This window comes from Aegilops tauschii, chromosome 4 (assembly GCF_002575655.3).
Source record: "Aegilops tauschii subsp. strangulata cultivar AL8/78 chromosome 4, Aet v6.0, whole genome shotgun sequence".
Lineage (NCBI taxonomy): Eukaryota > Viridiplantae > Streptophyta > Magnoliopsida > Poales > Poaceae > Aegilops > Aegilops tauschii.
In genome coordinates, this window is record NC_053038.3 from 469,968,632 (window position 1) to 469,993,642 (window position 25,011).

At 47.3% G+C, this 25,011-nt stretch overlaps 3 protein-coding genes and 1 pseudogene across 3 annotated transcripts; 3 read left to right on the top strand and 1 right to left on the bottom strand.

Annotated features, from left to right (window-relative positions):
• Positions 1-1,369: 1,369 nt before the first annotated feature.
• Positions 1,370-2,068, top strand: LOC109764715 (uncharacterized; annotated as a pseudogene).
• A 1,860-nt stretch (positions 2,069-3,928) lies between these two features.
• LOC109764713 (uncharacterized) lies at positions 3,929-9,001 on the top strand. The gene is made up of 14 exons (XM_020323504.4): positions 3,929-4,680; positions 4,762-4,855; positions 5,616-5,802; positions 5,906-6,161; positions 6,267-6,479; positions 6,557-6,643; positions 6,764-6,898; positions 6,972-7,085; positions 7,167-7,414; positions 7,495-7,575; positions 7,651-7,882; positions 7,991-8,089; positions 8,164-8,355; positions 8,609-9,001. The coding sequence occupies exons 1-14, from the start codon at positions 4,360-4,362 to the stop codon at positions 8,702-8,704; spliced, it is 2,355 nt and encodes a 784-aa protein (XP_020179093.1). The 5' UTR covers positions 3,929-4,359; the 3' UTR covers positions 8,705-9,001.
• Positions 9,002-11,171: 2,170 nt separating this feature from the next.
• On the top strand, positions 11,172-12,681 carry LOC109764718 (dehydration-responsive element-binding protein 2E). The gene is made up of 2 exons (XM_020323506.3): positions 11,172-11,399; positions 11,501-12,681. Exon 2 carries the CDS (start codon positions 11,516-11,518, stop codon positions 12,473-12,475), a length of 960 nt encoding a protein of 319 aa, XP_020179095.1. The 5' UTR covers positions 11,172-11,399; positions 11,501-11,515; the 3' UTR covers positions 12,476-12,681.
• Positions 12,682-12,890: 209 nt separating this feature from the next.
• LOC109764712 (adenylosuccinate synthetase, chloroplastic) lies at positions 12,891-16,291 on the bottom strand. Its single transcript, XM_020323503.4, has 4 exons — positions 15,904-16,291; positions 14,018-14,710; positions 13,633-13,944; positions 12,891-13,385 (listed from the first exon to the last, which is right to left on the bottom strand). Exons 1-4 carry the CDS (start codon positions 16,186-16,188, stop codon positions 13,215-13,217), a joined length of 1,461 nt encoding a protein of 486 aa, XP_020179092.1. The 5' UTR covers positions 16,189-16,291; the 3' UTR covers positions 12,891-13,214.
• Positions 16,292-25,011: the final 8,720 nt, after the last annotated feature.

The following is a 25,011-nucleotide window of genomic DNA, read 5'->3' on the forward strand; positions in this document are numbered from 1 at the left end:
GGAGGTGAAGGCACAACCATGTTTTCAAAGTCAAATGATAAACTTAAGTTAGCGTTCACCTGATCACGTATTTGCTTGCATGGCTTCTTGTGATTGGACCGTTGGTTGGGATATCCTTATCATCTTCACATGAAAACAAGCACGAGGTTAGACTTCATGGAAAATTTCTCTATTTTGCTACTTGTCTACTCGATGTAGGATTTCAGTGGATCATTCCATTCATGTACATATCCTATTTCTACGCTTCCCCAACCATGTGAATTAAAGGAGCCCTTAACCATTCATATGATAGGATAATTTTTTTACATCAGGACAGGATAAATACTTATTCAGTAGTACTATCTCCGTTTTAACTAGCCTACCAAAACGTACTCCCTCTGTCCAGGTGCATAAGTCATCTTAGAGCAAGTACAATAAGGTACAGTCAGCAGGCTGTAAGGAGTAAAATAATATTTTTGTGCTTAGTTGGAGGAGAGAGGATAGGAGAGAGAATGTAAGCGGGTTCTCATGCAAGAGCTAGCTGCAGCACGTGCTCTTAGGTACTATGAGGGTGGAAGGTGGACCATGTATTAATAAAGTAGCACCTATTTATAGCTAATTGTTATACATGTTGACTACATAGTTGGCTATAGATGATATAGCACTTTCTTATAGCCAACAGTTGGCTATACTATTAACCATGCTCTTAGGTTATGCACCGCGACCAAGGCGGAGAGGAAAACAAGAGAACTTAATGTTTATTTGCTAATTAATAGAATTGCATGCCATGAACTGACCACTGCATGTTGTGTTTGATAGTCTCAAGTCATTGAAAATATACACGCCCCACATCTCTTATTGGTCGATTCCTTTATTTATGTCAAGAAACAAGAAATGAGGTAGGAGTTAATGTATCGCGCCTAAGTGTTTTGGGATTATTTGGTTTTCGTAAGATGACTGTGGTATTTTTTTTTTGAAAAACCCAGCCCATATATTAATTAAAATAGAATGTTCATACAATCATTCGTTAAAGCATCAACCACACAAGACGGAACACTATTAATAAGAGCACGATCACATCTATTAATAAAACTAAACTTAGCTAACTCGTGCGCCACCATATTAGCTTTTCTGCTAATTTTGGAAATCTTAACATTCGCCAGCATCTTAGTAATACTCAAAGCTTGTTTCTTTAGGTCAACAAGGGGAGATCTGTCACAACTGTCATTTCCAAGAGCACCGACCACAAAAGAACAATCAGTTTCTAAAATGATGGGTTTACCCCCCCCCCTAGCCCCCGCGTCGCTCCCAGGGGCGACTCGGGAGGCGAAACCCTAGCCGCCGCCCAGGCTCCCCTCCTTCCCCTCCCTCCCCTCGTCGTCACCGGAGGATGCCCGCGGGCAAAGCCCTCACTGGTGGACGGCGGCGGCGGGGCCCTCGTTCGTGTGCTCGCGCGCTGCTGTTGGGCGCGCTGGAGCGGCGGGAGCGCGCGGTAGCGCGGCGGGCGGGCGTCTGCTCGCGGGGAGGTTGAGATGGCGTGGACTGCGTGCGCGGTGGCGCTGCCATGGCGGCCGCCGGCCGCTGATGCGTGCGGCAGAATTGAGGGCGCCCAGATCTGGGCCGCACGAGCCCGCCTAGGCCAGCGACAATCACTCTGCCCCCACCCACCCCTCTCCCTCCTCCCACCCCTCCCGGCCGCCGCCGGCGTTTGCCGCTGGGTTAGTAAGCACGTGCGCGGCGACCCTGACGGTTGCTGCTCCGCTGTGCCCCGGCGGATCCTGGCGGCGGAGGCTGTGGGCCAGCGCGGCGGCGGCGCGGTGCAGGTGGCTGCTGCCGCCTGCTGGACGCGCTCCCGGCGGTGGCCGGCCTGCTGGAGCTACGCTGGTCGGTGCCCACTCCTGCGACGACAACGTTTCTAGGCTCCCCCATGTGTGTTGGTCTTCTCCGACGATTCTTCGCCATGCCCGGTCTGCCATTGCATCTGTGGTCTTCGTTCTTGGGTCGGGGCGAAATCCCCGCGCGGCAACGGCCTGCGCTGTCAACGGCGACGTCCGAGGGTGCCGTCACCTCCTTGGAGGCGTTGGCATGACCCTGACCGGACCTCCTCCTCGAACACCGGGAGAAATCCTAGGTCCGGCCTCCCGGACCGGGCAGTGGCGGCGTCTCAACGTCGTTCCCCTCTTGATGGCGTTGCTTTGGCTGCAAGTGGAGTACTTGATGCGGCAGATGGTGGTTGGCGATGCATCGCTCTGGCGTAGACTGCTACACAAGGAGCAGGTCGCAACGTTTGCCTACGTCGGCGCTCCCCAATGAATGCTACACCAGTTCCAATCAGGCCCTACTTTTCACCCGCCGACTCTCTAGGCACATGGGTGCGAGGTACGTCGGCTTGGGCAGTCCTGAAGCTGCATTCGTCCCTGGAAGTGCCTGGCAATGGCAGTGATGCTGCCCTGTTGCTCCGAGTCTCGGTGCTTTGCCATTTTGGCTGGAGGCAAGGTGGGCGAGGCCTAATGTCGTTGTGTGTCTGTAGTTGAGGGCACCTCCTCACCTAGCTGTAGTCACTTGGTGAGGACGGTCGTGTGTGTGTGTGCGCGTGTGTGTGTGTGTCCCTCCTTTCTGGAAGTTGTACCCCCGATGTCTTCCTGTTCAATGCAATGAAACGCAACTCTTTTGCGTTTTCTCGAAAAAAAATGATGGGTTTATGCAAGGTAATACCGATATACAATCCGGAGAGTGCCGCTCTAAGTTCCGCTTCCTCGGCAATATAGCAAGCTCCAATATAATCCCAAGAGGAGATGACAACTTCTCCACAGTGATGGCCTCGACTTATTGAAACAAGGTGTAATTTGGAGAGTTGTCGATGGGGCTAGCATAAACATATGGAGAGATAATTGGATCCCTAGGGAGTCTGGCCTAAAGATTACCGCCAAGAAAAATAGAACAAGGATTAAATGGGTGTCTGAGTTATTCATCACAAATTCTAGGAGGTGGGATGAGAATTTGATCAGGCACTTATTTTATCCTCACGATGCAGATGAAATATTAAAGCTACGTACTCTGGATTTGGGTGAGGGGGGCCTTATTGCTTGGCATCATGAGAAAAGTGGCATATTTTCTATGAAGAGTGTGTATAGGGTCGCACTGAATATCAGGGACTCAACAGATAGTCTGGGGAATTCTAGTGGAGAAGTTAATGGAGAGAGGAGGATCTGGAATATTATCTGGAGAGCTAATGTTCCTCAGAAGATTAGAATTTTTGCCTGCCGAGTTGCTTCAAACAGTTTGGCAGTTCAAGTTAACAGAGTTAAGCATCATCAAACCATCCTGAGTACGTGTACAATCTATGGTGTGGAGGATGAATGCACTTTTCATACCTTGGTGAGTTGTCCAAAGGCTTGTGCATTTTGGATGGCTTTGAGAAAGGTGTGGAATTTACCAGCTGAAGGGCTTCTCAAAAATACGGGGCCGGATTGGCTCCTTATTTTTACTGGATCAATTAAATCCGTTGGCGCGTGAGCAAACTATATTCATATTGTGGAGAGCTTGACATTTAAGAAATGATCTAATTTTTGGTAAAGGTAAAGAACCCATTTCAGTTTCTGTGAATTTTGTACAAAATTACTGGGCTTCCTTTTCTGCTTGCCACACAAAACCGCGGGGAGTGATAAGTAATCAAGGCAAGGAACCGAGGATGATATTCGGGCTTTGAATAATATGGAGAGGAGTTCTGTTGGTTGGCAACCTTCCAATGAGGAGTGCTATAAGATTAATGTAGATGCAAGTTTTGTGGAGGCAATCAACCCTGTGAATATGGGGTTGGTTGTCAGACTGTAGTATATTTTGGAACGGAGTATAGTACTACTTCTCTCTTTATGTGTGCCAAAGTTAAATTATGTTTAGATGTGGGTGCCACTACTATGTCTGGCCCGGCCGTCACTGCAACAGAATTAACGAGTTAATGAAAGCGACACCACAATCCACTTACACCGGAGAGAAGACAGAAATGCCCCCTGAACTCCATTTCCGAGCACGATAGATTCTTCCCTTCCTTCGGTCTCCATTCCATTCCTGCAACGCTGGATTGAACCTAACAACGCCCGAATCCATCGATTCTTCCATTTCCATTCCCCCAACTCCTTGAAAAACCATAAATCCCCAGATCCTGGATCGGAATTAGGAGCAAGGCGGCGCCTTTGCGGCTCTCCTCGTCCGCCTTGGCGCGCGCCACCGGGGACGCGCGCTAGCCGGCAGCGCCGCGCGGAGGGGACGCGCGCCGGCTCCTCGCAGCGCCGCCGAGGACCTCTGGCTCTGTTCGCATCGATTTATTGATACCCGCGGCTGTCATGGCGAAAGAAACGGTGTTCGTCCGGTAGTCTGGCCATGCTCAAAATCCGTTCGGCGAAATGCCCCTGGGCGTCCGTCGGCGCGGCCGGCGCCCTCGTGATGCTCGTCACCGCGGTCCATGTCTTCATGGTGCCTATCCTCCCCTCGTCCCTGGATTTCTCGGGCGCTCGCCGCACGGTCGACCACCGGCCGAGGAACGTGCTGCCGGGCGCAGGGGTTGTGGACTCACGCCTCAGGGGTCGGTTTCCTGCCGATTCATACGAAGCCGTGACATTCCGTGCCGCGCCGTGGAAGGCCGAGATTGGGAGGTGGCTCGCTGGGTGCCATGCCGAATCGTCGGCTGTCAACATTACTGAAGTGTGCACTAGGCTTTGTCACTGATCAGTGTACTCCAATTTAGCTTTGCCTTGGGTTAATCTTGTTGCTATTTCTGGACAGGCTATTGGCACAAAGAGGTGCCAGAAAGACTGCAGTGGAAATGGTGTGTGCAACTATGACCTGGGGGAATGCAGATGCTTCCATGGATATGCTGGTTAGTCTTACTTTGTCAGGCCCAACTAATGCCGGTAGTCTTGCTCACTGGTCACTTGTTGTCGATCGCATCTCATTTTGATAGGGGATTTCTGTAGATCTGATAGTTCTTTGGGCCTGGACAAACTTGCTAAGGAAACAAAGACGAGTGAGAAAATTATAAAAAGAGGTTACTTCAAGGGCCGAAAGCACGAGAGACTTGCTCTGGGTGTTTATATTGGACATAATAATAACACTTACATATCTCACTAGCCATATACATCTACGAGTGGGCTTATATGTAACAAAAGAGTGTACATCCCTGGTCTGTAGTTAAGCGGTTGAGGGCATCCTGTGCTTCTGCAAAAGGATACATAATATTCAGTTTTTGCGGTTATCGACGTAGGATTGTAGGAATGTTGCATTAAGTCTCAAATATTTAATCTGTTCTGTGACCATTATCAGGTATGCTTGAATCGGGAATGAACTTGTGCATTAATAAGCTGTTACACTTTAGTTAGAAGGCTATTATCTTACTTGTCTACCTTTTTGTGGAATATAAGCAGTTAATGGCATGTTCGTTTTTTTAGTAATAGTTAACAAAAAAAGGCAACTCTTTTGTTTCTAAAGGAAGGAGCATATGCATTATGTGCTATGGCAAGGTGGGGTTGTCTACTGTTCCCTTGGTCGTATTGATTTGTTTTTTGTCAACCTTTCCCTTTTAAACGTTTTAATTATAACAATTTTGTTTATCAAGTGACCATATGGCTTTGTTAATACAGGAAAAGGATGTGAGAGGGTTCTGAAGTTGGAGTGCAACCTCCCAAGTTCCCCAGAATGGCCTGTAGGACCATGGATAGTTTCCATATGTCCAGCCCAGTGTGACACAACCAGGACAATGTGCTTTTGTGGACCAGGAACAAAATACCCGGATCGCCCTGTGGCAGAAGCTTGCGGCTTTAAAACAATGTAAGAGTATCATATGCACTGATTTTGATTCTTTTTTTTATGTTTCAGAATGTGTACCATTGATACTGTAGTAGTATTGAACATCTTTAGTTCATCCTTCTAGCGTGCCTGCAAAACCTGATGACCCGAAGCTTACCGACTGGACAACACCTGATCCAGATGTATTCACAACAAACAGCAGTAAGCTAGGATGGTGCAATGTGGACCCCGAGGATGCATATTCTTCCAAAGTGAAGTTTAAAGAAGAATGTCATTGCAAATATGATGGACTCTGGGGGCAGTTTTGTGAGACACATGTTGAATGCATTTGTATTAACCAGTGTTCCGGACATGGACATTGTCGTGGTGGTTTCTGTCAGGTATGTCTTGGGCAAAGTTTTTTGTGGTATTTATCATTAAAATACCGTGACATGCTGTTCTGTATTCGTAACCTGTGTTATGATCTAATTGAGGATTTCTTTCAGTGCGACAGTGGATATTTTGGGATTGATTGCAGCATCCCATCGGCTTATTCAGTTGCATATGAATGGCCCTCATGGCTCCAAGCACCAGTGAACCTACCAGACCTAAAAAATTTAAGCAATATCCCCATCAATGTCAATGCTGTTGTTGAGAAAAAAAGACCACTAATATATGTGTACGATTTGCCAGCTGAGTTTGACAGTCATCTTCTTGAAGTAAGTCTAGACCATAAGTTTTGCTCTTCATGAAGTTTTGCTGCAGCTCTGACATCACAGGATATGTTCTATTGCAGGGACGACATTACAAGTTAGAGTGTGTGAACAGAATATATGATGAAAAGAACAGAACTATATGGACGCGGCAACTGTATGGTGCTCAGGTTTGCTAAACTTGTCAACTAGCAGATATGGAATGTTGGTAGCTCCATGTTCATAGTAACAACAATCCCGTTTACAAGGGCACAAGAAGATCTGAGACGTGTTTTATATTTTTCATATAGATGGCACTCTATGAGAGCATTCTTGCTAGCCCTCACCGCACACTGAATGGGGATGAAGCTGATTATTTCTATGTGCCGGTTCTTGATTCATGTCTAATAACTAGATCCGATGATGCCCCACACCTGCAGATGCCGGTAACCATTATCATCCAGATGTTGTACTATAGTTGGCAATGATTCTCCTTCAGTAATTGACTTCTAATTTTAGGAGGACCTGCGCCTAAGGAGTTACCATACTCTTGAGTACTACAGAAAGGCTTATGATCACATAGCTCAGAGGTATCCTTACTGGAACCGCACTTCTGGAAGAGACCATATTTGGGTGGGTGTTTACATGAAATTGATAGTACAATGATCCTTGCATAACCAATAACCTGTACTTTCAACTTACAAAAAAAAACAGTTCTTTTCATGGGATGAAGGTGCCTGCTATGCTCCAAAGGAGATCTGGAACAGCATGATGCTTGTCCACTGGGGAAATACCAACACAAAACATGAAAAATCAACGACTGCTTATTGGGCTGACAACTGGGATGATATTCCTTTGGATAGAAGAGGCAACCATCCATGTTTCGATCCGAGAAAGGACCTCGTGCTTCCAGCATGGAAGGAGCCTAACCCAGGGGCCATCTGGTTAAAACTATGGGCAAGGTATGCCTCAATGCCTGAACTAAGAGATGTGCCTTTTAATTACTTGAATGTTTAGACCCTCACTGTACAACTTTTTGCAGGCCAAGGATCAATCGTACAACACTTTTTTATTTCAATGGTAATCTAGGACCAGCCTATGAAGAGGGTCGCCGTGAAGACACGTATGTATCTATATATGTGTCTGTCAATATATGTGACCAAATTGTATATTAATCTGCTTCCTCTGTATAACACAGGTATAGCATGGGGATTAGGCAAAAGCTGGCAGCTGAATTCGGTTCAACACCAAACAAGCAGGGGAAGCTTGGAAGGCAGCATACAGCCAACGTAACAGTTACGTACTTAAAATCTGAGATGTATTATGAGGAACTAGCAAGCTCCATTTTCTGTGGTGTCTTGCCAGGGGATGGCTGGAGTGGGCGCATGGAAGATAGCATGCTTCAAGGATGCATTCCTGTCATAATACAGGTGCTACAACGTCGTCCTATAGTCCTATGATGTGTATCTGACAAGACTTAACAACAGAGCAACTAATTGTGTGATCATACCTATCTGCTTCCATTGCTTAAATTGTAGGATGGAATATTTCTTCCGTACGAGAATGTGCTTAACTACAACAGTTTTGCTGTCCGCATACAAGAAGATGACATCCCCAACCTCATCGGAGTCCTTCAAGTATGTGTTTATTTTACTTTCCTTTTCTTTTGCGCATAACTTGTGCAGTATACTTACTATTTTCATCTCACCAGGGAATGAACGAAACACAAATAGATTTCATGTTAGGAAATGTTCGCCAGATCTGGCAGAGGTTCTTTTATCGCGACACTATGTTGCTAGAGGCAGAGAGGCAGAAAAAATTGTTTACTGAAGAGGAGGCGGCCTGGTCAGTTGAGGTTTCGAAACTAGAAGAAGGTGATGATGTCTTTGCAACTTTCATACAGGTAACTTCTGAAAAATCCGAGCGAAGCTTCTCCATTTACCTTTATGGTTTGAAACCGCATGATAATGATCATTGACGGCATCTAGCCTTCATCCATCATCATCATCATCTACTTTGTGGTATCGGGTTGAAACATTTTTTGCAAATTTTGTTTCCATTACGTAGCAAAGCATTACGCATTGTGTGCTTGCCTTGCCGAATCATATTAGAACCGGTCGTCATTTCTGTTAACCCGAGGAAGAATGTTTTTACAGGTATTGCATTATAAGTTATACAATGACCCGTGGCGGCAAGGTCTCCTCCAAGAAAAGGAAACCGGTTTGCCGAGCATCTGCTCAAAGGCTTCCTGAAGTGCTCAGCAGAAGTTGCGGCTGTGGCGATAGGCTTAGGATAGGCGTAGTTACTCTTTTAATCCCATGTGAAAAGAATCGGTACATATGGTCCTCCAAAGGGATGATCTGATAATGGAAATGAGACTCGCCTTCTCATTCTTGGTTTTCTTTGACAGATTCTTGCTGTTTTGACAGAATATAACCGAGACCATTCTCTGAAAGAAAATGATACTGTAGATTGCAGCAACCTTGTCTGTTGAGCCAAAACTGATATACATTCACCAAATAAATGCGAAGCAAATGTGTTTTTGTTTTTGTTTTTTGTACCGCTGTCCGTATCTTTTTGTCCCTGCGCTGGAAGCTACTAGAGCTGGTCAAACTAGCTATAGGAGGGAGGGCTCAGGAATCACGCGGCGTGTGCAAAAACATGGACACATGCACCCGTCCGTCCGACGTGGACGAGAAGCATGTGAAGAGCGCGCTCGTGAGAGCCCCAAATGCTGTGAGGTGGATCTTTATTTATACCATCTCGCATTCATACCATTCCCTTATCACCATGGATGATAATGCTGCATCGACATACATGTCCTGCAAGCCCTAGCCGTACGTATGTAAAATTGGATCATCTATTTTGAAACGGAGGAAGTACGTTCCATGGATGAATGCTTGGTGCTTTGCGGTCCTTTTTTCATTTTGCCGATGCATATCGATAGTGAAACAACCAGCACTAGGTAAAAAATAACTTGAATTAGAAATACCCTAATTGATAGTGACAGTTCATTTTTCTATTTTATATTGTTGGTTTAAGCAACTACTCCTCACTTGTACCAAAAGGTCCTGGGTTCGACACGGTCTCTCTGCATTGCACTGTGCACAGGAAAGGTTTACCTCCTACATTCCTTCCCCAGACTTCACTTTGTGTGGGAGTTTCTAGCATTGGGTTTGTCCTTACTATTGATTTCAGGTAGCTGGCCAAACTTGCCGCCTGGTAGTGATAGAATTTATTTAGCAATTGAAGGATTACGATCAGAAGATCACTATGCAACCAACACGTGTAATTAAGCTACGCTATGTGCAACCCTGTTCTACTATCCATGCTTGTGAACATAAAAATATCCACCAATTTTTAAAAAATGTTCATGAATTTAAAAAACTGTTCATGATTTTTAATAAATATTCATGAGTTAAATTAAATTTGAATATGAAAACAAGAAAAGGGGAACCCCAAAAGAAAAACTATTAAAACCAACAGGAAAAACACTTGCAAAAAATAGGGAAATAAAAAACAAGAAAAGGGAAACCCCAAAATAAAAACTATTAAAACCGACAGGAAAAACATTTGCAAAAGGAACAGGGAATACCTTTTCAAAACCGAGAAAACCGACCAGCCCATTAGAACAATATAGGTGTGTGTTACGAGGCACACCCTTACAGGCCAATGCACCAGGAAGCTCCAAATATGGAGAGCTTAGTATCTTAATTGATAGATAGATTCAACTATCAATGCAACGCCATCAGAATGACCTCTGTCATTTCTGATCATAGCACCATACATGCACCGACTAAACGCATATAACAGTAAGCTGTCCAACGTAAGGGCATCTTCATTGCGGACCTCTACTTTGCCCTCAAATGGCTGGTCTTGGTATGAAAACCCGCTAAGTGGTAATTTGAAATTTTAGAGAAACCTTGCAATTAAAAAAGGACAATCCTGAGCTAAATCCGCCTTTTGAGACACACAAGGTTCTCAAACTAGAATACAAACAAATGGAAGTTGTTTAAAAAATCGACCAGACGTTCCTAACACATTTAGACGTCCAACATGGACCTCTGTTTTGGGCCAGACGCATCCAGATGTCCAATATCGCCCAGTCCAGCCTCAAATTGAGGGGCGGTTGTAGGGGAGTCAGACGTCCACCGCCTGGGCCAAGCGTTTGTGTCGCGAGCGTGATGCCGTTATGAGAGACAGATGTCGTGTAAACAAGGTCTGCTTCTGTGACTGGCATGACGACGACGATGATGGCAACGACAATGACATATTTCGAATTCATGTTGTAACTTTTGCGAACCTTCTAAGTCATTCCCAATATGTTCTAACTTTATTTCTGAATCAGATGTATATACGGACAAAAAAAGATGGCAGCGACGGAGGAGGCCAAGCGTTTTAGTGTGTTTGTTCATTCATTTCAGCCCGTATGTAGTCCATACTGAACTATCACAAAGATCTTATACACTCCCTCCGTTAGTGATCTAAACGATTTTATATTACTTCGCGGAGGGAGTAATTCAGAACGGAGGAAGTAGTACCCTAGTATTTTGCTCATTTAAAACCTAAACTTAATCATGCCCAGATATGTAAGAAGAAGAAGAAAATCTAATTAGAATACCATTTCCTTTTTGTTTTGCTTCCTACATCGTGCATCCAAGAGATGCCCTAACGGTCACATGCGCCGGGAGCTCACTCACGCTCACAGGTCTAGCAAAAGCGAGACACGGCCGTGCCAACATGCATCGATCTCCCGGCCGTGACACCATTTAAACCTCATGCCATGCATCACACTGCTCACACACACCCCTACTTACCCCCCGCGCCCTCCATCAGCTCAGCTCCATCGTCACACTCTCCTCACCCACTTCACTACTACGCCCCCCACACTCCAAAACCAAAACCTCACTCAAACTTCAAACTTCGAATTCCCCCGCTCCCACGCACGTAAGTTTCGCGCATTTCTTCCATCCATCCAGCCGCGCGCGCTGCCTGGATATATTGCTCTCATTCTGATCCACCGCCGTCGTCCGTCGTGGTGCATGCAGGAGCCGAGGTCGTTCATGGAGAGCTACGTGCGGAAGCGGTCGTGGAAGAAGGGGCCGACGAGGGGGAAGGGCGGGCCGCAGAACGCGGCGTGCGAGTACCGGGGCGTGCGCCAGCGGACGTGGGGCAAGTGGGTGGCGGAGATCCGCGAGCCCAACAAGCGCGCGCGCATCTGGCTCGGCTCCTTCGCCACCGCCGAGGAGGCCGCGCTCGCCTACGACGAGGCCGCGCGCAGGCTCTACGGGCCCGACGCCTTCCTCAACCTGCCCCACCTCCGCGCCGCCGCCGGCGCCACCGCGCAGCAGCGCATGATCAGGTGGCTCCCGGCCGCGGCCACCGGGGTCGCCTCCGGCGGCGCCAGGGGCCATGCCGCCGTGCCCGCCTACGGCCTCCTCAACCTCAACGCGCAGCACAACGTGCACGTCATCCACCAGAGGCTGCAGGAGCTCAAGAGCTCCTCCTCCTCGCCGGCCAAGCCGCAGCAGCAGTCCAGGAGGACCCCTCCCCCGCCCCCGCCTCCTCCGGCGGCCTCGTCCCCTTCCTCCACGGTGACCACCGGCGCCATGCCGCCCTCCTCGTCGTGCTTCCAGTCCCAGCTGGAGCACGCCATGGCGATGACCGCCGCGGCCGAGAGCGCGCCGCCGAGCGACGGCTTCGGTGGCGGCAGGCCCCAGCTCGATCTCAAGGAGTTCCTGCAGCAGATCGGCGTGCTCGGGGAGGACGACGGCAGCGCGGCCGGCAAGCATCATGGGCCTCAGGGCGTCGGCGAGGACGATGGCGAGGTGGCGGACGCGTTTGGGTTCGGGGGCGGCAACAGCAATGCCGCAGAGTTCGACTGGGACGCGCTGGCGGCCGACATGAGCGACATCGCGTCGGGAGGCCACGGCGGCGGCGGCGCGCTGGGCGTGAACGGAGCGTTCCACATGGACGATCTCGACCAGTTCGGCTGCGTGCCCATCCCCGTATGGGACATCTGAGATCTTATATTCTTAGGCTCTTAATTAGCCCATGCATAAGCTTTGCTTAGCTGATTTACTACCTTCGATCTCTGATGGATTGTCTACGAGGTTTAGCTTCCAGGTTCTTCATGTAGTTTGGCATGAAGTTTTAGATCTGTTTCATCTGAAGAATCATGTAATAGCATAAGCACAATAAACTTGGCGCGCATGAGCTATTGCCACAACCAGGAAAATAGACCAAAATACATTGGACTTCTCAAAAGAACTTCCAGATAGCATCAACGCAAATCTGGCTCATGCTTTTCGGTCATTGCGAAATCACTCACTGTCAAAGGATTTATCAAAAGCAAGAAGATCGATGCAATCACGACTCATTAGGAGCTAAAGACGCCCCCAACGAGCTAAATAAACGTGGTGAAAACTTACATCAGACTTGCCCACAAGAAAGCATTCATCATTCATAATCAGCGCAAAATATGACGGTGAATTGTGACAAATACCACCAAACCATTGGTGGAGTCGAAAGACAAAATGTTACCACCAAACTCTAACACTGCATCCTTATGGTGATATATCGGGACATTTCCCGGAAATCATTATTGCAGGTATTACATCACCCCGCCCGCCAGTAGCTTGTCAATTGTATTACCCGCTACAATTGGCAATCAAGGGTGTGCTGACACAGCAATGCTCGCATCGGCCTAGTTAAGACTGAATTATTTCGTCCGATACAATAGTACCAAATCGGGTTTGCCCTTCACTTGTATATCAGAGCATCCCTCCCAGGCCCGACACCAATGTAGTGGACTGGAACACCGACGAGCTCTTCTATCCTCTCCACGTAACGGCGGGCAGCTTGGGGGAGTTCGCTGTAACTTCGGACAGAAGAGATGTCGCTGTCCCACCCAGGAAGCACCTCATAGTTTACCTGAAACACAAGACGAAGCATATGAGAGATGAATTGTGTGTATCCTTACATTTAAGTGTAAGTTGTTATCACCAAACTGGTAATGACATCAGTTTACAATACCACAGAACTAAAGCCAGTACATTAGCAACTAAATCGCATCTTACAACCAGAGAAAGAACAACAGTTTTGACATACAACATAATTATAAATTATGCAAAGGTACTACTCAGACATGTAAACACAATGAACAAACTATGACACTTACCTGTACTTGCTCCAGGGTGTCAAGATCCCCTGGGAAGGATTGTAGTTTCTCTCCATCCATTTGATTATAAGAAACACCCAGCTTAATTTCTGGTAACCCGGACAGAACATCAAGTTTTGTTAGATTTAGAGAGGAAAACCCATTGATGTCACAGCAGTATTTCAGTGCAACGATGTCAAGCCAGCCACAACGTCTTGGGCGACCTGTAGTCGTTCCAAATTCCATTCCAGCCTTCCTAAGAACATCACCTTCCTCTCCAAGTAGTTCAGTTGGGAAAGGGCCAGAGCCAACCCTTGTTGTGTAAGCTTTTACCTGCATGTATAATAGTGAGTTAGACAAGCAATATATCATAGATGAGGGCTGGATTACACTACTTTTGACTTACAACTCCAATCAGGTCACCAATAACCCTAGGGGCAATCCCAAGGCCGGTGCAAATTCCACCAGCGGAAGGGCTAGAAGAAGTCACAAATGGATAAGTTCCAAAATCGATATCCAGCATAGTTGCCTGACCACCTTCAACCAGAATTTTCTTCTTCTGTCGGATGGATTCATTCAACACATGAACAGTGTCAGCGATAAAGGGCTCCAAACGCTCTGCAAACCTCTTGTACCTCTCAACCTCTTCCTTGAGCATGCCTTTGCTGTACTTGAAGCCTTCAAACCTCGCAGCAGCATCTTCAAATAAAACATCAAGCTTATCCCCAAAAGTGTCCATGTGCCTTAGATCACAAACTCGCAGCCCATTTCGAGTGACCTTGCTGGAATAACAAGGTCCAATTCCTCTCTTAGTCGTTCCTATGAAGGAATTTGCAAGCTCGGCTTCCCTAAGTCCATCTACAGTCTGATGCAGATCAAAGAGCAAATGAGCCCGGTCAGACACCAGTATTCTTCCATCACAACTGACTCCATTGGATTGAAGACCATCAATTTCGCCAAAGAACCCTGGAACATGGATCACCGCTCCGTTGCCAACAACACACAGTGTTCCTTCATGGAGAATGCCAGATGGAACAAGATGAAGGGCAAATTTCTTGCCTTCAGAGTTGTAGATGGTGTGTCCAGCATTTGCTCCACCCTGTTAACAAAGTAGGAACTCAGATAAACAGGCTACTAAACTTAAGAGAAGTGGCCAACTGGTAATGGCTGATTAAGTACCGATGCCACATTCCAAGATTTTTATTCACAAATACCAACTTGATAATAATTGCAGAAACAGATGTTAACCTTGACAATTCAGGACAATTCATCAAAGAAAATCAAGGAAACGGGAATCTAACTAACCAAAGGAATGCCAATAGCTAAGCATAACAAATTCACAAAAATGCAGACATGACATTCCAGGAGCAGCAGAGCTAAGCATAACAAATGCAGGGCAGCAGTAATAATGTTATCAACAAACTGCCAGTTGAAAGAATGCTATAAGCAATAGGCCACTAGTTTGAAAATCGATGAGTAACGAAAACTACCAAAATACACCAGAGGCCTGGATGCAGATTATGGTAAAACCTCGGCAAATCAGATAGTTTGCCAAGCAAAACGTACTGCAAGTAATATCACCACAGTCCACGGTACATGCAACAAAGTGGTAATCATGATTTATTGCTTCGCCACACTAACGTTTACAACCAAATCTTGAAGCAATTCATTTCATTTAGCATCTACTCAACTAAAACCACGACAAGTATTACGGAACAGAGGGGAGTACTAGACATGGAATTAGCACCCATCACCCATCTTTCATGCTGCCAGATTCAGAAAGTCACAAATTTAACAGTCATTATAGCTACCAGGATCAAACATCCAGAATTTTTGTAATCGCCAGCCCAATGTTCCAGCCAGCAACCAGAAATGTTTTTTAAAAGATAATCTATGCAACCCATTCAACAAAATCGGGCTAAAAGATTTACAATTTTATCCCCTTTGTACATGAGCTCCACTATACATATTCTTTAACCCAAGAAATCCCATAACTAACATCTTTGGGGATGGGGGCATTTACTTGGATGGGCTTCGGTACCAAACTCTACTAAGAAACACACCTCTTCCAAACAGGCCCTGGGGAGGCGAATTCCACACCAGATTACTCTGACATCCGGATCAGACATCGATCCACCAAAGCAACTATTACTATCCCATCCTACGAGCGTACCATATCAAAAAAACTCCACTGGAATCCGCAGTGGTGCTGCCAAGCAGCTTCAATCGACAATTATTGGCACAGGGGGTCAAACCAGAGCACACGACAAAGACCGAGCCGCATCTCCTCACCTGGCAACGCGCGACGATGTCGAAGCGGGGGGCGAGCACGTCGACGAGCTTCCCCTTCCCCTCGTCGCCCCACTGCGACCCCAGCACGCCGGAGACCTGGCTCAGCGCCGAGACCCTGTCGGCGGCGGCGTCCGCCTCCACCGCGAGCGCGGACGCGGCGGTGGGGGCGGGGGCCCGTCTCCTGGGCAGGCGCACCGTCGACGGCGCCGGGGCGGCCGGGGAGAAGGACCTCCCCCGCCCGGCGGCGGCGGCGGCGGCGGGGTGGTTGAGAGTGGAGAGCGACATGGGGCGAGGGTTTTAGGATGCGGCGGTCAGTGGGGAGGGGCGCTGCTTTCCGTTTAAGTATCCCGTTGGCACGTGTAATAAACGGTGGGGATTTTTGTTTTGTTTTTGAGGGATAGAAAATGATGGGGAATTGGATCCTCTTGTTTTTTCACAAGGGAATCGGATCCTCTTTGGCTCTTTGGCTGTCGACCAAAGAGAGACTTTACCGTAAGCCAATCTTGGGCATCTGATATTTTTCTTACACATTTGGTTATTTTATAGAAGAGCAAAGGGAATTTTTTTTTTGAGGGCAAAGCATAGCTTTATTACTTAACGATGCCGGGGTAAATCACCCGAGGCACATACAGCCACATGGGCTGGAACATCAGACTCAAACTCCACATAGTGGTTCGCTGGGTACATACGGCCAACAATGGCCAGTTCATGTGCAACTGAGTTTGCACTCCGGCGACACACCGCAACGACAAATCTAGAGAACCACATCTTCAGTTGAAACTTGGTGTCCTCAATGATGGCTGCATACGGCGATGAGTCAACCCTCCGGAGATCCAGTGCCTCGGCCAATAGCTGTGAGTCTGTTTCAAATTCAGGTTGAACTACTCCCAGGTCCGCGGCGAGTGCAACAGCATTTGACATAGCAATCATTGATGTCCTTCAACGGCTACAATTTCACATGCTAACGAGTTTCCTGTTCATTTGTTATTCTATCTCATGTTTTTATTTACACTTTATGGACATTTACATGTGTGATTCATTGTATCGGGTTAATTATTTACTGTGGATCTGCAGCTGTATGAGCGACATTATGCCTTGTTAATTAATTAACATGAATTTTGAGGTTATGTAGGTGATGCATCATATCTGTTTTTTTATTGTCGTGTCTTTTTTATGTTTTTCTGATCTTAGTGTTTATATTTAAAAGATTCGTTTCGAGATGTTATGTGCTTGTAATTCTTGACAGACTATAGTTTAGTACTTGGCCTTTTAATATGTATGGTATTTGAAGTACTAGCTTCGTCGCTAACAAAATGGTTGCAAAACGAATATGGTGTGCCTCATGCGAGGAAGAACAGCAGATAGTGAGGTCACGAGAGCCTAACAACAAAGGCTTAACGAAGGCCATACTAGAAAGACGGGATAGACATGATGGCATTAGCGTGATGCTCCTTGCCTCTTATATCATTATGTCATGTATTGGTCACTTCGATGTTCAAAAATAATGCATAGATATCGTCACAAAGAAGCACTCTTATCTTCAGGGGCGAAGCTTTGTTGGGGCCAAACTGGGCCATGGCCCGCCTAGGTTTTTGGCACTTTTAATTTCACCTATGGATCAAAACACAACAATTGCTTCATTAGATAGATAGCCTGAGTGTTCACCAATTGTTCTGTACATTTTACATATCACAACATATATTTTGTAGCATAAGCAATGATAAGCAAGCTCACTCACACTTAGAGAAAAAATGATTTGTTTTCTTAAGATCACTTAAAAATTGAATTGATATATAGTTATATACATATATGCTCACTCCATCTTGTAATCATGTATTATATACTAATACCTATGACTCGGAAACTCAAAAAAAAAAACTGTGCACACTTTGTCTGGCCCGCCCAATATTTACTTTGAAGCTCCGTCAGTGTTTATCTCCCTTCGCCCTGTCCATAATTATCCACCTAACTCATTCAAGCTCCCTAAATATATCTTAGTGGCTTTTGATGTTTTATGCAGTGAAGAAGAAAGTTATGTTGATTATTCAGTAACAACCCTCTACAAACTGGTTTTCTTTTTGCGGGTGTACAAACTAGTTTGTTGACAGAAATCGAGACCTGCAAAAACCAAAATAACAAGTGTGATGCACACCTAGCTAGTCGAGTGATTTCGTGGCAACACAAGTACACGGCTCCACCCTATTTTCACATGACTAGTATCGTAATCCGACTATTTATCATTTGATCTACCATGTCTGTCTGGGATGCCTCTTCTAAAATGGGTACTTCTTTTACACAAGTACATTTATGCGTTTAGAAGGTGGACTAGTAAGGGTGCACGTGCAACACACGTATTATCATGTGAACACAATCAACATTCATCCTAGGAAAAAATATATCAATAATACTCCCTCCGTCCGAAAAAGCTTGTCCTTCAAATGGATGTATCTAGCATGAGTATGAACAAAATATAAAGACGCACCAACATAAGGGAGGCAATAAAGATGTTTAACAATGTTGTTACACAAAAAGTTTACTCGGACTAAAACTCTAGTGAACATATTGGAGATCCCTGGTATTCAAGTTTTTCCCCATCAAATAGGTAATGCTACGAACCAATTTTTTAGTAATTACACACACGGGAAATTGACTAATAATACTGGAAACATTTTCCGAGTCGAGTGCATCATTCATCATAATCAAAAGATACTATGCATAACATTAACTCATTTAGTTTTCTAGATGATCAGATTAAATTGTAATCATTACGTGGTTCTTATTTCAGTGAAAAGGAATTTTGTTGAATAATAAACTTAACTGGTATAAAAGAACTATAATATGGGTTGCATAAATATTGTTCTAGAAGATAAGAATAAAATACGTGCAATAACTCACTAAAAATCTTCTCTCTTGTTGCTATTTTTGGCATACCATCTATTTTAGTAGCAAAGTAATAATGGGAAATGGTGCAACTCAACTCACGTGAGCTAGATTGACACACTTTTGCTGCAGCCAGAGATGATCTCCAAAGCAATGGGTGGGATAAAATTCATGACAACATCCTGCAATCAGGGGGAAAAAATCCTTAACCATGGAAGCTGATTGATAATGCAGACAAAAGAAAAATAGTTGCATGATACTACCTTATTTTTTTGCATGATACCACCTTTTTTTTAAAGGAAAAAGATCATTGTGAAGTATTCTTGCTCCATGGTCGTAATGGGATATGAAAAGATTGTTTGTGGTTAACTTACATGCCAACATGAGGCCGGCCTGTAATGTTGATTATACTTGGTTATAAATAAAAAGAATGTTAACTGCAATAGGTCCGTGTTGATTTGTGCACATTGCACAATAACTACGTGTGGAACAGAAAGTTAGACTGACCTTGTAAAGGATGAAGCCGAATGTGCATGCGTACTCGTGTCGAACATTTCGTTTCTATACAGCTCAGGTGCAGTGTAGTAACCTAAATTACAGAAGAATATATTTAAGTTTGTCAGCCAAGGATTATTATCTGTATATTTCTTATTTTGATGTTAGTAAAAGTGGGCTTACTAACTGTCGACAAGGGCCTTGTGGTTCACCGTTTCACCTTTTCGGAGGCGATCTTGGACAACCTCATGAGGCAGAATCACCCGACCTTCATTAGGATTTCATTATCATCAAAAATATATTTATGGCAGCTTACCAAGATTAAAATAGTAAAATAGACAGATATGCAAGTATTTATGATTCCTAGAGAATGCAACAAGAGAACGGAGAAGACCAAGTCGCTCCATTTCCTCTTCTTGCTCTGGCTTTAGGTCGGAGTGGATGATGGGGTATAGCTTGTCACATAGGTCATGCCCTTGATGAAGAAAATATGCCCTAGAGGCAATAATAAAGTTGTTATTTATATTTCCTTATATCATGATAAATGTTTATTATCATGCTAGAATTGTATTAACCGGGAACTTAGTACATGTGTGAATACATAGACAAACAGAGTGTCACTAGTATGCCTCTACTTGACTAGCTCGTTGAATCAAAGATGGTTAAGTTTCCTAGCCATAGACATGAGTTGTCATTTGATTAACGGGATCACATCATTAGAGAATGATGTGATTGACTTGACCCATTCCGTTAGCTTAGCACTTGATCGTTTAGTTTGTTGCTATTGCTTTCTTCATGACTTATACATGTTCCTATGACTATGAGATTATGCAACTCCCGAATACCGGAGGAACACTTAGTGTGCTATCAAACGTCACAACGTAACTGGGTGATTATAAAGATGCTCTACAGGTGTCTCCGATATTGTTTGTTGAGTTGGCATAGATCGAGATTAGGATTTGTCACTCCGAGTATCGGAGAGGTATCTCTGGGCCCTCTCGATAATGCACATCACTATAAGCCTTGCAAGCAATGTGACTAATGAGTTAGTTACAGGATGATGCATTACAGAACGAGTAAAGAGACTTGCCGGTAACGAGATTGAACTAGGTATTGAGATACCGACGATCAAATCTCGGGCAAGTAACATACCGATGACAAAGGGAACAACATATGTTGTTATGCTGTTTGACCGATAAAGATCTTCGTAGAATATGTAGGAACCAATATGAGCATCCAGGTTCCGCTATTGGTTATTGACCGGAGATGAGTCTCGGTCATGTCTACATAGTTCTCGAACCCATAGGGTCCGCACGCTTAACATTCGGTGACGATCAATATTATGAGTTTATGTGTTTTGATGTACCGAAGGTTGTTCGGAGTCCCGGATGTGATCACGGACATGACGAGGAGTCTCGAAATGGTCGAGACACAAAGATTGATATATTGGACGACTATGTTTGGACTTCGGAATGGTTCCGGGTAAGTTCGGGCATTTACGGGAGTACCAGGGGGGTTACCGGAACCCCCCGGGGAGTCTAATGGGCCATATGGGCCTTAGTGGAGAGAGAGAGAGGGACGGCCAGGGCAGGCCGCGCGCCCCCTCCCCCTTGGGTCCGAATTGGACTAGGGAAGGGGGGCGGCGCCCCCCTTTCCTTCTCCCTCTCTTCTCCTTCCTTCCTCTCCTACTCCAACTAGGGAAGGGGGGGAATCCTACTCCCGGTGAGAGTAGGACTTCCCCTTGGGTGCGCCATAGAGAGGGCCGACCCTCCCCTCCTCCACTCCTTTATATAAGGGGGAGGGGGCACCCCATAGACACACAAGTTGATTGTTTAGCCGTGTGCGGTGCCCCCTCCACAGATTTCCACCTCGGTCATATCTTTGTAGTGCTTAGGCGAAGCCCTGTATCGGTAACTTCATCATCACCGTCATCACGCCGTCGTGCTGACGAAACTCTCCCTCGACACTCAGCTGGATCTAGAGTTCGTGGGACGTCACCGAGCTGAACGTGTGCAGATCACGGAGGTGTCGTACTTTCGGTACTAGGATCGGTCGGGTCGTGAAGACGTACGACTACATCAACCGCGTTGTCATAACGCTTTCGCTTTCGGTCTACGAGGGTACGTGGATGACACTCTCCCCTCTCATTGCTATGCATCACCTAGATGGATCTTGCGTGTGCGTAGGATTTTTTTTGAAATTACTGCGTTCCCTAACACCTGAACACCCAGATGTTCAAATTTTTGGGAGCATCTACAAATATAATTTCCTGCAACAATTAGACTTTAGTTGTATCAGGTAAAAACTGGTACTAAAAGAATCATAGTATCGTTAGCAGTGGCCATAAAATTCGTAATACTATACTTTGTAGTGAACTGCTTCACCGCACTGATCAGTAGCAGCAGGTGCAGTCGGCACTCGCCAGGCACAAGAAAGCACAGGCCGCCCCTCACCCATCACATAAATAGAGCACACGCAACATGCGTGTGTACACGCAGAGCAACAGAACCACACAAGACACACACGCGGCCCAGAGGCATCATTCAGAGCATGTGCACGGAGCCACCACTCCATGGATGCACCGCTGCCGGTACCACATGGAGAGGAGCAGCTGAGAGTGGCAAAACATGGTGGGTCAGCGAGAGCCTGTGGCACCACTCGGGCAAGAAGCCAAGCTGAGAGATATCCTCGCGTGATCGTCGGCGTCATTAGCGAAGTCACCAGCTTGGTCGAGTTAGGCCGCCGCTCACCAGTGCGCCTCCTGCCCCGTACACCAGCCACGCTGGCCGAGCCTGTCGCCGCGATGCACTAGCTCGCGTAGGCCCTGCTGTGCAAACCCCACCCACCGCGTACGCCGGCGCTGATCTCTGGTCGGGCACAGCCGCCATGCACCTGCGCGGGTGATGCATAGAGCCACAACCTCGTCCCGCCCGCTGCCAGCCGCGTCGCGCGAGGCACGCCTTGGCCCCGGCCCCCACATCCTGCCGCCCGGAGCTCGCCGCTGTCGCCTGCCATCATCGCCGCCTGCCGCTCGGCACGGGCCACGCCGTTGTGGGCCAAGAGCAACAGCCGGTGCGCGCTGAGGTACATCTCCAACGCTCCATCCCCGCCCCCGCCGGCCCCGATGGAGAAATCCATCACCGCAACGTGATTGTAGGGGTTGAGGACATTGGCGTAGAGTTTGTTATTTTCCTCTGCGGTAAATCACGGTCAGTCAACCTAAATTCATGGGAGCGTTCGCCCCTCGATCCTTGGGGGCATGCTCCGCTGGCGCCGGACAGGGTCGGCCCGCGTGCGTGTTGCCGGGAGCCACCTTGGGCGCGTCTTGTCCTCTGCGTGCCCTGTTCTCCCTCCCTCATGCGTTGCTTTGGGTTCCTCAACAACGGGCTCCTCGCGCGTCCCGGTGGCGGCGGCTCGCTTGCATTGCCGGGCGGCTTGCATGCTCTTGGGAATTTCTCGCTTTTGGATGAAGGTTTTGTACGGGAATTGATTAGATTGGGCATCCAGGTTCCGCTATTGGTTATTGACCGGAGACGAGTCTCGGTCATGTCTACATAGTTCTCGAACCCGTAGGGTCCGCACGCTTAACATTCGGTGTCGATCGGTATTATGAGTTTATGTGTTTTGATGTACCGAAGGTTGTTCGGAATCCCGGATGTGATCACAGACATGACGAGGAGTCTCGAAATGGTCGAGACATAAAGATTGATATATTGGGCAACTATGTTTGGACTTCGGAATGGTTTCGGGTAAGTTCGGGCATTTACCGGAGTACCGGGGGGTTACCGGAACCCCCCGGGGAGTCTAATGGGCCATATGGGCCTTAGTGGAGAGAGAGAGAGGGACGGCCAGGGCAGGCCGCGCGCCCCCTCCCCCTTGGGTCCGAATTGGACTAGGGAAGGGGGGTGGCGCCCCCCTTTCCTTCTCCCTCTCTTCTCCTTCCTTCCTCTCCTACTCCAACTAGGGAAGGGGGGAATCCTACTCCCGGTGGGAGTAGGACTCCCCCTTGGGCGCGCCATAGAGAGGGCCAGCCCTCCCCTCCTCCACTCCTTTATATACGGGGGAGGGGGCACCCCATAGACACACAAGTTGATTGTTTAGCCGTGTGCGGTGCCCCCTCCACAGATTTCCACCTCGGTCATATCTTTGTAGTGCTTAGGCGAAGCCCTGCATCGGTAACTTCATCATCATCATCATCACGCCGTCGTGCTGACGAAACTCTCCCTCGACACTCAGCTGGATCTAGAGTTCGTGGGACGTCACCGAGCTGAACGTGTGCAGATCGCGGAGGTGCCGTACTTCCGGTAGTAGGATCGGTCGGATCGTGAAGACGTACGACTACATCAACCGCGTTGTCATAACACTTCCGCTTTCGGTCTACGAGGGTACGTGGACGACACTCTCCCCTCTCGTTGCTATGCATCACCTAGATGGATCTTGCGTGTGCGTAGGAATTTTTGTTGAAATTACTGCGTTCCCAAACAGTGGCATCCGAGCCAGGTCTATGCGTAGATGTTATATGCACGAGTAGAACACAAAGAGTTGTGGGCGATAATAGTCATACTGCTTACCAACATGTCATACTTTGATTCGGCGGTATTGTTGGATGAAGCGGCCCCGACCAACATTACGCGTACACTTACGCGAGGCTGGTTCTACCGACGTGCTTTGCACACAGGTGGCTGGCGGGTGTCAGTTTCTCCAACTTTAGTTGAATCGAGTGTGACTACGCCCAATCCTTGTTGAAGGTTAAAACAACACACTTGACGAAAAATCGTTGTGGTTTTGATGCGTAGGTGAGAACGGTTCTTGCTCAGCCCGTAGCAGTCACGTAAAATTTGCAACAACAAAGTAGAGGACGTCTAACTTGTTTTTGCAGGGCATGTTGTGATGTTGTGACGCCCGGATAATTAAGCTACAGTAAACCTCTGCTAAAGATGCCACGTCACCTCTGTCAGTGTCTCTAATCTCACGTTAGTTCAAAACGATTCGAATTCAAATTTGAATTTTTGTCAAACAACCAAAGTTTACAAACTTAAAACAAAAATGTTCGGTTAGTGCCAAATATTACATAGATAATTATTGTGAAGCAAACACTTGTTTTAGAAAATACTAAAATGCTCTAGAATAAAGAAAATAAATAAAAGGAAAGGAAAATACAAAAGAGCAAAAGAAAGAAGAAAGGACCCCCCTGGCCAACTGGGCCAGACGGCCCAGCCAGCCAGGCCACCAACCGGCCCAACCCCGCCTCCATAACCCCACCAGGGGGAAAACCCTAACCACCCACCCCACTCTGTTCTCCTACTCTCCCCCTCGTCTGCTTCCCCCACCTCTCGATCCCGATCTGGATCGGGAGGGGGAACAAACCCGACGCCCCTCGCCGCCTTGAGCACGCCACCTCGTCGGACTGCCTCCCCGTCTTCGACGCCGTCGTCCCCGTCGTCCTCCCCAAGCCCCGCTGCCCATTCCATACGGCCCCAGTGAGACCCGCTTCTCTTCCTCTCTGCTCCTCACGCCGTCCCACACGAGCATGCCGCCGCACCGGCCGCGCCTGGCCCGCTCCCTGCCGTGCGGCTCCTCCCTCCGCCTCCCTGCCTCGCCCCGCTCCCGCAAACCGCTGCTGCTGCTGCACTGCTCCGCCCACGCGCGCACATCCCCACATCACCGCGCCCCCCCCCCCCCCCGCACTCGCCGACCACACCGCGGCCCCGCTCCTCCCTCGCGTCGCGCACA

Coding starts and splice junctions, on each gene's coding strand:
- LOC109764713 (XM_020323504.4), top strand. CDS start 4,360: ATGCTCAAAATCCGTTCGGCGAAATGCCCCTGGGCGTCCGTCGGCGCG. Junction 4,681..4,761: donor CGGCTGTCAACATTACTGAA/GTGTGCACTAGG, acceptor ATTTCTGGACAG/GCTATTGGCACAAAGAGGTG. Junction 8,090..8,163: donor ACCTCATCGGAGTCCTTCAA/GTATGTGTTTAT, acceptor TCATCTCACCAG/GGAATGAACGAAACACAAAT.
- LOC109764718 (XM_020323506.3), top strand. CDS start 11,516: ATGGAGAGCTACGTGCGGAAGCGGTCGTGGAAGAAGGGGCCGACGAGG.
- LOC109764712 (XM_020323503.4), bottom strand. CDS start 16,188: ATGTCGCTCTCCACTCTCAACCACCCCGCCGCCGCCGCCGCCGCCGGG. Junction 13,945..14,017: donor TTGGTGACCTGATTGGAGTT/GTAAGTCAAAAG, acceptor TTATACATGCAG/GTAAAAGCTTACACAACAAG. Junction 13,386..13,632: donor ACACCCTGGAGCAAGTACAG/GTAAGTGTCATA, acceptor CTTGTGTTTCAG/GTAAACTATGAGGTGCTTCC.